We start from the raw sequence: 12,142 nt of genomic DNA, 5'->3' as shown, positions 1-12,142 counted from the left end.
GTACTGCCTGCTTCTCCCCTTGTCTCCTGTAACTTCGCCTTGGGCACCACGTGGCCCAGCCTTCCATGTGAAGCTTCTCTTTAGTGGGCACTGTGTTGCTCAGCCCTCTCTCCTGAGCATTGTGCTGGTGTACATTCGACACTCTGCTGGGTACCTGCACTTCAAGTTCAGCATGAATTTATCATCTCTTCCTTCCCTCCTCAAAATTCTCATTTTCTCTTAGAGGCACCGCCATCTACAAGTTACATGGTCATCCTTGACTCTCCCATTTCCCTTACCCCAAATATTCAATCAAGCTTTGTCAACTTCACCTCCAAATTTTTCCATTCATCTCCTTATTATTTATGTTGATCACAGCATCAGTACTTTTAATTTCTCTGCCTCCAGTCTTGCCCCCTTCAAATCCATTCTCCACATACCTATGACAGTTTAGACAACTGTCTAAATTTCTTAACGGCCCTTCCAAGCTCCTCCCACCCCAGGGTCAGGTGTCTGCCTGTTCCTGCAGCCTTCTGCTCTTCCCTGTCTACAGCATCATACTCTGGCACAATGAACACCAGAGCAATGGTGTCTGGGAAAAGGAGTGAGGGAAAAACTGGGGTATGTGTGTGTGTGTGTATGTGTGTGTGTAGGCAGGTGCAGGAGAATTAAGACAGCAAGGAGTAATGTTTAAAAGAATAATTTTATTTTTAAGCTGGATTTAAATAAAGAAATGCTTATTGGAATTGAGAAACATTTTTAGGTCAACAAAAATTCAGAAGGAAGTTTTAAAACAGAAAGTAGAAATAGCATGTTACAGTGGGAAGAACTGAGAACTGCAAGTCAGAGTCAAATCTAGTCTTGATTTTGCCCTTTCCCAGATGTGTGAGTGTGTACAAATCACTTAACCTCTCTGGGTATCAGTTTGCTCATCTGCAAAAATGAAATGAGTGAATTCAATCCCCAAATGTCCTTCTATTCTTAAAGTTTATAATTCGAGAAAAAAAATCCCAGGATATGTTTCATGTACCTTCTAGTCTGACACAGAAAAACAAACAAGAGAAACTTCAGTGTTAGGAAAGTTGAGTTAATTCTTCAGTGTTTCTCTCAATACCTAGAGTCCAGATGTTTCCAGTCCTCAGCTCTTGCCTGATCCATCATTCTCTGGATTTCTGGGCTTCCAGCAATGCAGGATCCCTGGTTCTATCCCTCGGTCGGGAAGATCCCTTGGAGAAGGAAATGGCTACCCACTCCAGTATTCTAGCCTGGAGAATTCCATAGGCAGAGGAACCTGGCAGGCTACCATCCATGGGGTTGCAAAGAGTTAGACACAACTGACTGACTAACACACAGCCAAGGCTAGTGTGGGACAATCCAGAGCCAAGGAGGAGGGGACACATAAATCTCAGTTACATCTCTTCTCTGGCTTATCTTAGTCTCAGAAAAGCTCTTGTAACTATGTACCTTTTGAAATGGTCTTGAATGTCTGGTTGCTAAAGTCAGGTCACATTGTGAGAGGCGGAAACAAAAAGCAATCTGAGGGAATAGATTTGCAATTTCACTACATGTGAATCATTCATTAACACTCGCAGGCTTGTGACCTTATGACTTCAGTTTCACAGAATTCAGTTCTCCAAAGTGTCTAATTAGCCTTAGAGATACCAGCCCTCCAAAGTGTCTAATTAGCCTTAGAGATACCAGCCCTAGAATTCAAGTACACTGCTACCAAGTGACAGTGACAGGTTAGACACATAAGAGACCAATTAGTAGATGCAAGGCTTCTCCGCAGCTCAAAATGCCCTCTGTTCAAGTAATGTCCAACTCCTTCAGATTATGAGCACGAATTCCCATACTGTTTAATATCACAGATAAATTTAAACATTAAAACAAACACAAGAACCACATTTAGAAATTGCTTAAGGGTAGTTGTTCTCAACTCTGGCTGCACATTAGACTCACATGGAGATTCTATTAAAAATATATATACTATAATGATCAAACCTCCCTCCTAGAGACTGATATAACTGATCTTTTTCTGCCTTTTTTGGGGGGTAGGTAGGTGGTTCTCTGCTCTTGAAATCATCACATCACTTTTTTTACTCCAAAGTTAATGGAGGGACTTGTAAAATGCTCTAACTACTTCTCCATCCTTCTGACCATTCATTAATCCATCTGTCCATCTATATCCAGTATATATACACTGTCACAGGGTATAGAGAAGACCAAGATAAATATTTGATTACTATTAGCAACTCCACTGGCTAAAGACTTCAGAATAAACTGCCTGAGAAAATTTAAGGAAAGTTTTATAATGGAGCAGAACATTCTGATCAGAAAAATAAGCTGCAAAAATACGTTTCTCTATAGCTAATAATGCTTTTTGCATTAAGGAATATCTCATATAATATGATATACTATATCAACTTTCTTTTATTTAGTATCAGCATGATATTTCATTTACTATCTTTTATTTACAGTTATACATTCTTTTGTAAAGACTGTACTCTTATAAGCAACACATAAATGGACTCAAATATGCCAAGTAAAAGACTAATAGGATTTAGAAAACCCATCACATATGATATGTTGTTCATTTTCATTGGGTAAATATAAACACTGATTCTCCTTCTGAGATTTTTCTGACTGTCCCAAAGTTCTAGTGAGAGGTCAAAGTCAGGATTGTTTTCTCAAGTAGTTTCTGGCCCTGAGATCTCCTCATTTTTGCCCCAGAAAACCTATTCACTCCACTGAAATGGAGTCTGAACCTGAGCAGTGCTCAGACTTGTAGGCTCTAAGATCCTCAACCAGAAGAAACCAGAGCCACAGAAGGGTGGCTGATACTGGAGGTGGCAACCAAAATCTTGCCAGAGTTTTCCTATTGATTTGTAGAGGTTCTTTATGTATTCTGTATATGAGTCCTTTCTTATGTATGTTGGAAACATATGCTCCAGTCTATGGCTTGTTTTTCTGTTCTCTTAATGATACCTTTTGATGAGTACAAATGAAAATTTTAATATAACCAATTTGATGATATATTTTAAAAAGTTTCCTTAGAACACTGAGAAGGGAGGAAATGGTTTGAACCCTTGAGAAACCTTGAGCTTAGAGTAGGATGGGACAGGAAACTCCCTGAAGTTTTTGACCTTATTAAGGAGTAACCTTAGCCTTTCTTTTTACCTTTTCACACAGATTTATGCAATATTTTACATGAGTAACCTCTGAGAGGGAACAGATCCTTTGGAGACAATGCCCTCTACTGAATTTGTTAGACTCCATGTCTAATGTAAACAATTTGAGATGATGTATCTTGACTGATTTGGTTTCAAAAGACAGTAGTGCAAGGAGAAGGAGGAAGCAGTCATTAAGTTTTTTACACAAAGGACAAAGCCACATAAAATATTATTTTCAGTCTGTAAACATTCCTAACCAGAAAGAGAAAACTGGAATAGTAATAAGGACGAGAAAAGCAACTTAAGATCTTCCTTAAAACAAAACTAAAACTGCCTTCAGGAAAGTGGCACTGGTGAGGAACATAGAAGTACCCATCACTAGTGCTTGGACATCACTCTAGCTTGGGTGACAGACAGGAGGGGGTCTTCACAGACCCCCAGGAATGGATACGCCTGTCAGGTCAACCACTCTCCTCTGCTCCAGTCCCCTTCTGCCTCCCTGTTGCACAGATTAAGACCCTGCTGCCCAGCTGTGAGCAGCGGAGCTCAGAAGGTGCACAGACAATATGTTAAGTGGATGACTTCCTTCTGGAGTGCTGATCTGGAAGGGAGGAAGCAGGATCAAGCACGCACAGCACAGGAAGAGCAGACAGGAGAACAGAGAAAGGCCACAAGGAGTCCTGCTTACTGCAGCTGGAAGTGCTTGAGCTTGGTAACCAGCAGTTTGTACTGGGCACCCAGGGGCGCCATGGATGCGACATCTACAAATATCAGTTGCTCCAGAGGTCCTGTTTCATTGGTTGCTTCTGAGGGGCAAAGGGTACGGCTCACTTCCTGGTAGTTGTAGCTCCTCTGGTATCTGCAGCAGCCAGGGGAGGAAAAACCAGCAAGAAGGAAAAGGACACTCAATGAACAAGCAGGGAAAGAAACATTTCCATTCAGTTCTCTCTGAATTTCTTCCCAGGTCCTTATATTTAAAATTTCCTACTGGACCTACTGACAGTGATTTTTATAGCTAACGTACTTGGCACAGAATTGTGTGACATTATAACACAGATATGGGGACTGCTGTGTGCCAACCAGTTTACTTAGGCTGTGCCTGCATCACCACATCACCCTCCTAATTCAATCAGAAAATTAATCAGATTTTGGAAGGGAAACTGTTCTGATGAAACAACCTGATTCCATTTTGCCACTCTTTAAGTCTTTGCTAAACGAATATAAAGAAAGCCCCAGAGTCCAAGTCAAGGTATCAGAGTCAGTATTTCAGTCCTCACATTCTTAACTTGCAAAATGATTTCACACTGTACTCTGTGCCCATGTCTGCATGCTTTCTGGTTTGTTCTTGCTTGTGTTCTTGTGACCTATATAGTTTCCCCTGTGAAAATATAAACTCCACGAGGAAGGGACTTCATTGTTGTTTTCCACCACTGTATCCCCAGCATCTATCATTTAGTAATGCTCAATAAATATTATGGGATAAAGAAAGCACACTTAGTGAACATTGTGAAGAAAGGGAGGTGTCACTCCCTTAAGGTGACTGCAAGGCCTAGTTCTGTCCTCCGTGGATGACCCACTAACCAACCAAGACATTCTTCAGGTGCTACAATTCTAGGTTCTTATCAGAGATTATCAAAGAGGAGAGAAGCTGGACAGAGCTGAACCGGTCAGTGCATGTACCATGTCAACTGTTTGCACTTAGCATGCATACTAGTCAATGTGTCAAACATCTGATTTCTCTAGGGAAAAGATCAGTTGAAGTCTAGGATGTTGAAGGAAAACAAATGTAATGAGGCTGTCAGGGAAAGAGCCACTTACAGTCCTTGGAAGAGCAGAGGAACCTGCCAGGACAGCACCTCTTTCTGCTGGCGAACCACAACCAGGACCGGGTAGTCGAGGTTTTCGGAGGAGCTATTCACATACACCCGCACGGCAGTCACCTACGAGCAGGGCAGAGACACAGGAAACACAGATCACATGCACACAGCCATGTATATCATAGCTGCCATCTGAAGCTCTGAAAAACTTCAGTTCTTACATTTGCTGCTGACCATAACCCACTCAAGTATTCTTGTCTGGAGACTCCCATGGACAGAGGAGCCTGGCAGGCTACAGTCCATGGGGTCACAAAGAGTCGGACATGACTGAGAGACTAACACTTTTACTTTTCACTTTCATAGGTACTCCAAATATCCCAGCTGTCTTCTCCTCATCCATATTGTAACCACAGTCAGTTTCAACACTGCTGCACAATCACCAGCGGAGATTAGAAAACAAACTGATGCTTGGGTCCAACCCTCAAAATTCTGATTTAAATCATTTTGGGTGAAGCAAAATTATGGAGGTGTTGAACGGCAGGCTGAGGAGTTTGAATTGGGCAGTCAACACTAGATTAGGAGAATAAGCCCAGAACAGAAAAAGAAAGATGTCAGTGTGCTTCTATTCTTATCTGAATATAAATGGTAAATATACAAATACCTTTAAAAAGAAAAAAAAGACCTACAAGTGCCTCAACTGCTTACAAACTTTAATTTTGGTTTGTAAAATCATTCTGTGCTTTCAACCAAAATGTTATTGCCATGTTCTGTTAAAGCCTAGCAGATGGCCTGATATTCCCCTAGCCACAGATATGATAGGGGCTGAAGAGTCTTCTCTTTGCCCTTATCCAAGGTATAATCAATCCCTAAATGCTTTTTTAAACCAGCAGCTCCTTTGTTCCCTGGTGGTTCAGACGGTAAAGAATCTGCCTGCAATGCAGAAGACCTAGGTTCAATCCCTGGATGGGGAAGATTCCCTGGAGAAGGAAATGGTAACCCACTCTAGTATTCTTGCCTGGGAAATCCCATGGACAGAGGAGCCTGGAGGGCTATAGTCCATGGGATGGCGAAGAGTCAGACATGACTGAGCGACTAACACACACAGAAGGATAGTTTTAAACAACTATCATGGTTGTTTAAAAGATAGGAAATTGAACGATGCCCCCTGGATCGAGATGGTTCTAATGTTTTCACTTTTTATAATATTTATACTACAGACAATAGAAAAGAAAAAGTTTATCTTTCATATCAGATGTTTTCTCCCTAATGTATTTAAGCCTTGAAAGTGAAGCTGAATTCTCTCAGTTGTGTCCAACTCTTTGCTACCCCATGGACTGTAGCCTACCAGACTCCTCCGTCCATGGAATTCTCCAGTAAGAGTACTGGAGTGGGTTGCCATTTCCTTCTCCAGGGGGTCTTCCCGACCCGGGGATTGAACCCAGGTCTCCGGCATTGCAGGCAGATGCTTTACCATCTGAGCCACCAGTGAAGCCCATTTAAGCCTTAGTGTTCTCTTGAAAAGTAGGGGAAAGAAATGAAACAAGAAAGCCTTGCAGTGAAACCCTGAAGATCTATGACCTGTTCAAAATGGAAATTGAGAGGCAACAGAGTATCATGGGTATCATAGATTATTACTATTTGGGTCTCATATATCGTCCTTGATGAAGCCAGTTTTGCTTTTTAGTGTTAACAACAGTCCAAGATTAATTTATTAATTAGATAAGAAAGCTTGCTCACAAAAGGAGTGTTTTCTTGTGCCCACATTCTACATGTTTCCATGGAAATTATGCTGCAGCTGATCATTGCCAACACCATGTCTCTAATGCAGACTTCTTTCCTAAGCTGTGGATGTTCCACAGCCACAAGGACAAACTGTCTGAAGTGGAACCTGTCACTTCCTTCACATCTAACTTTAATATCTTCTGAATTTCCTTGCTTTTTTTTTTGAGGAGGTTGCAGCATGCAGAACTTCCCTGACTGGAAATCAAACACATGCCGCCTGCAGTGGATGTGCTGAGTCTTAACCACTGGATCATCAGGGAAGTTCTGAATTTCCTTGCTTGTTGAATGAACCACACAGCCATTCTGAGCCTGAGTCATCCCTGATTCCTACTTCTGTAGCATTCTCAATCAGTAGGCCATCAAGTTCTACCACTTCTACCAACTTCACAGTGTCCATACCCAGATTCTCCCCTCCCTCATCCATGACACCCTCCTGGTCCAGTCCTTGACTCCCATTGATGGTACCTTATCTAGCCTTTTTATCCCCACAGCTCCACCCCCTCAGATGCCAGTTTCAGGTTGGCATTATCCTTGCTTACAAGGCCTTTAGTGGATCTGAGAATTTTCAGATTTACTTTCAAAGGAATGAGAATAGTATTTTTATGAAAAGATAGAACAGAATAATGAATATTCATGTACTTATCACCCAGCTTTTGTTGTTGCTGTTCAGTCACTCAGTTGTGTCTGACTCTTATCCAGCTTTAATAATTATTTTTAAAAGTGTACCATTTTATTTTATTTACACCTTTTCATTCCAATCCCAAAGAAAGGCATTGCCAAAGAATGCTCAAACTACTGCACAATTGCACTCATCTCACATGCTAGCAAAGTAATGCTCAAAATTCTCCAAGCCAGGCTTCAGCAATACGTGAACTGTGAACTTTCAGATGTTCAAGCTGTTTTTAGAAAATGCTGTGTGGATCACAACAAACTGGAAAATTCTTGAAGGGATAGGAATTATCAGACCACCTGACCTGCCTCCTGAGAAATCTGTATGCAGGTCAAGAAGCAACAGTTAGAACTGGACATGGAACAGTAGAATGGTTCCAAATCGGGAAAGGAGTACATCAAAGCTGTACATTGTCACCCTGCTTATTTAACTTATATGCAGAGTACATCATGAGAAATGCTGGGCTGGATGAAGCAGAAGCTGGAATCAAGATTGCTGGGAGAAATATCAATAACCTCAGATATGCAGATGACACCACCCTTATGGCAGAAAATGAAGAACTAAAGAGCCTCGTAATGAAAGAGGAGAGTGAAAAAGTTGGCTTAAAGCTCAATATTCAGAAAACTAAGATCATGGCATCTGGTCCCATCACTTCATGGCAAATAGATGGGGAAACAGTGGAAACAGTGTCAGACTTTATTTTGGGGGGCTCCAAAATCACTGCAGATGGTGACTGCAGCCATGAAATTAACAGATGCTTACTCCTTGGAAGAAAAGTTATGACCATCCTCTTTAATGTGACAGCACATTAAAAAGCAGAGACATTACTTTGCCAACAAAGGTCTGTCTGGTCAAAGCTATGGTTTTTCCAGTGGTCATGTATGGATGTGAGAGTTGGACTATAAAGAAAGCTGAGTGCCGAAGAATTGATGCTTTTGAACTGTGGTGTTGGAGAAGACTCTTGAGGGTCCTTTGGACTGGAAGGAGATCCAACCAGTCCATCCTAAAGGAAATCAGTCCTGAATATTCATTGGAAGGATTGATGCTGAAGCTGAAACTCCAGCACTTTGGCCACCTGATGTGAAGAACTGACTCACTTGAAAAGACTCTGATGCTGGGAAAGATTGAAGGCAGGAGGAAAAGGGGATGACAGAGGATGAGATGGTTGGATGGCATCACTGACTCAATGGACATGAGTTTGAGTAAGCTCCCGGAGTTGGTAATGGACAGAGAAGCCTGGCGTGCTGCAGTCCATGGGGTCACAAAGAGTCGGACACGACTGAACAACTGAACTGAATTCCATTTCCCACACACATCTTTTTTTTATTATTTTAAATATCAAAGATGATACCATTTTATCTGTAAATATTTCAATCCATATCTCTAAGAGATAAAGCCTCCTCTTTTTAGTATAACATATTACCATTATCATACTTAATAAAATTAATGATAATTTTAAAAACTATCCAATACCAACACAGGGATTCCCTAATAGCTCAGTTGGTAAAGAATCCGCCTGAAAAGCTGAAGACCCCGGTTCAATTCCTGGGTTGGGAAAATCCCCTGGAGAAGGGAAAGGCTACCCACTCCAGTATTCTGGCCTGGATAATTCCATGGACTGTAAAGTACATGGGATCGCAGAGTCGGACACGACTGAGCGGATGTCAGAAGAAGAACACAGTGTTTGAATTTCTTCATTTATTTAAAAATTGTGTTTTTCAGTATTAAAAATATTTTGAGTACAAAGAAGATCTATATATTTCATTTGGTTGATAAGTATTTTGAATCTCTTTTAATCTAAAGGCAACCCTCCCCACCACAACACTCTTTTGGCATTTATTTGTTGAAGAAAGCTGCTCACAAAGCAGTACAAATCTGACACACTCATATTCTAGATTTTGTTGGTAGCACCTTTTGGTGTCATTAAACAAGTTCCTTTATCCCTTGTATTTTTTATAGACTGGCAGTTAGAACTAGAGGCTTGATTAGATTCATGCAACTACATCTCTCAATCTTTTCCTTGGATTTTGAATTAAAGTCCAGAAAGTTTTCACCACTCCAGATTGCTGAAGCCTGTAGTTTCTTCTAGTATTTTATGATATCATATTATTAATACTTAAATCTATATCCCTTTGTGATCAACATTAGTATATGGTATGAGGAATGATTTTAATTTTGTCTTTTTTTTTTCCCAGTATGGCTCTCCAGTTGTCCCAACACTACCTATTAACAAGTTCATCTTTTCTCCACTGGTTTGAATCACTCAGGGCTTTTCTTAATCACTGTCTTGTTCTCTAGTTTATTTGCCTGGTAGTCCCCCACATGCCTAATTCCTTGCTGTTTGTCAAAAGGGCTGTGTCTCAGATATCTGGCCTTTTAATTTCATTCTCATCCCTAATGTCCTTTTTGGGTAAGTCTTCCCTGATATTTCTCTATTCCATTCAATAAATGGACGTCCCTCTCTTGGAGGGGGCTGTGTGGCCTCTGATTACCTCTATACAGCATGTTAATACCACTGTAAAATAATAGAAAAAAATGTGGCCTTTGCCCCCTGTTCCTGAAACAGAGTTCCTAAAACCCTTGCAATTTCCTAAGTGATAAGAGCACTAGTAGCATCTTTTGTTCTAATATTTGGTCTTATTCCTGGCTCCTGACAGAGCTCCTAAATCCCTTGGAATTTCCTGGGTGATAAGAGTTTGTTTTGTTCCAATGAAGAGATTCTAGGTGGCTTCTGGATAACTCCAGAATAGGAGCTGGTTACCCAAAAGACCTAGCCATGATTAGAAGCTTGGAACTTTCAGCTATGCCTCCATCATCCAGGAAGTGGAGGGGGCTGGAGGTTGAGTTAATAATTGGTCATTCCTATGGATGAAGCCGCCATAAAAATTCTTACAATATAGGTGTGGAAAATTTCCAGGTTGGTGAATGCATCCAATACCAGGAAGGTGGAGCACCCCAACTCCATGGGGACAGAAGCTTTTGTGCTCATACACTTCTGGACTTTACCCTATGCACCTCTTCCATATTGCTCATCTTGACTTAAAAGTGAAAGTGTTAGTTGTTCATTCAGTCCTGTCTGATTCTTTGTGACACTGTGGACTGTAGCCTGCCAGGCTCCTCTGCCCTTGGGATTCTCCAGGCAAGAATTCTGGAGTGGGTTGCCATTTCCTACTCCAGGGGATCCTGAGTTATATCTTTTTATAATAAACAAGCAATCTAGTAAATAAATTGTATTTCTTCTATGAGCTGCTTAGCAAATTAATCAAACCTGGCAGAGGAGGGGTGTCACAGAAACCTCTGATTAACAGCTGGTTGGTCAGAGCATGGGTAACAACCAAGACTTGTGAACGGCATCTGAAGTGGGAGGTGGGTGGTCTTGTGAGACTGAGCCCTTAACCTATGGGATCTGATGCAGACACTAGGTAGATCCTGTTGGAACCGAGCTGAATCATAGGACACACAGCTGGTGTCACCAAATTGCCTGATGTGTGTAAGATCCACACATCTGATGTCAGAAGTATTGGGTGAACAGAAGAAAACGGAAGTTAGCTTTTCCTATAGACAACCCCAAACCATTTTTTTAAAATGTAGTCAAATTGACTCCTTTCTTGGCCATTTCTCCCATCACTTTTTAAAACTGAGACATAGATAACACCACACAAATCACTCTTAAAAGTATAGAATTCAGCAGTTTTAGTGTATTCACAGAGCTATACAACTATCACCACTACCTAACTCCAGAATACTTTATTGCCCCGCTAAAGAAGCCCTCTACCCATTAGCGGTCACTCCTAATTCCCTCCTTCCCTCAGTGCCTGGTAACCAATAATTTAATCTCTGTCTCTGTGGATTTGCCTATTTCACATAGGTGATTTCCTATTCTGTATATTATGAAATAATATATATGCTTTCTTGTGTGTGGCTCATTTCAGTTAGCATAATGTTTTCAAGGTTCTTCCATGTTGCAGTATGTGTCAATACTTCATTTCTGTTTATTGCTCAGTAATATTCCAATGGCACGAATAAAGCACATTTGTTTATTCTTCAGTAGATGGAAATTTTGGTTGTTTCTACTTTTGGGCTATGAACATCTGTAAAGAAGTTCTTGTGTAAACAAGTGTTTTCAGTTCTTTTGAGTGCATCCCTAGGAGTATAATTTCTGGGTGACATGGTAACTCTTAAAACGTTTTACTTTTTTTTGTTTTTAATTTTTGACTGTACTGGGTCTTCATTGCTGCATGCAGGCTTTCTCTAGTTGTAGTGATCCAGGGATACTCTCTGGCTGTGGTGCATGGGCTTCTTACTGCAATGGCTTCTCTTGTTGTGGATCACTGGCTCAAGGGCATGCAGGCTTCAGTAGTTGTGGCACTCAGGCTTAGTTGCCCCACAGCATACAGGATCCTCTAGGACCAGGAATCAAACTCATGTCCCCTGCATTGGCAAGAGGATTCTTAACCACTGGACCATCATGGAAGTCCTCCTATGTTTAACTTTTTGAAGAACTGCCAAAATGTTTTCCAAAGAGGTGCATCATTATACATTCAATTTACATGCATCAGCATGTAAATTTACATTTTACATGATCAGCAATGTAAAAATTTCAAATTTCTCCACACCCTTGTCAACAAAAACTCCCATCTGTCTTGTAGATAATACTTATCTTAATGGGTATGAAGTGGTACCTCACTGTGGATATGGACCTTCCAATATTCTAACAGTTAATT

The 12,142-nt window shown here is 41.0% G+C and overlaps 1 protein-coding gene across 5 annotated transcripts in view; it reads right to left on the bottom strand.

The window, feature by feature from the left end:
• The window catches only part of SIDT1 (SID1 transmembrane family member 1), a 104,104-nt gene that overhangs the window by 66,737 nt on the left and 25,225 nt on the right, over window positions 1-12,142 (bottom strand). For all 5 annotated transcript variants that reach the window (XM_043474863.1, XM_043474866.1, XM_043474862.1 and 2 more), the window contains 2 exons: window positions 4,968-5,089; window positions 3,838-4,008 (listed from right to left, as the gene is read on the bottom strand). In XM_043474863.1, the coding sequence (XP_043330798.1) occupies window positions 3,838-4,008; window positions 4,968-5,089 (293 nt within the window). The remainder of the gene's footprint in view (window positions 1-3,837; window positions 4,009-4,967; window positions 5,090-12,142) is intronic.

Source organism: Cervus canadensis, chromosome 7 (genome assembly GCF_019320065.1).
Source record: "Cervus canadensis isolate Bull #8, Minnesota chromosome 7, ASM1932006v1, whole genome shotgun sequence".
Lineage (NCBI taxonomy): Eukaryota > Metazoa > Chordata > Mammalia > Artiodactyla > Cervidae > Cervus > Cervus canadensis.
Note: the sequence above shows the minus strand (reverse complement) of the source record. Positions and strands in the feature narration are given on the sequence as shown.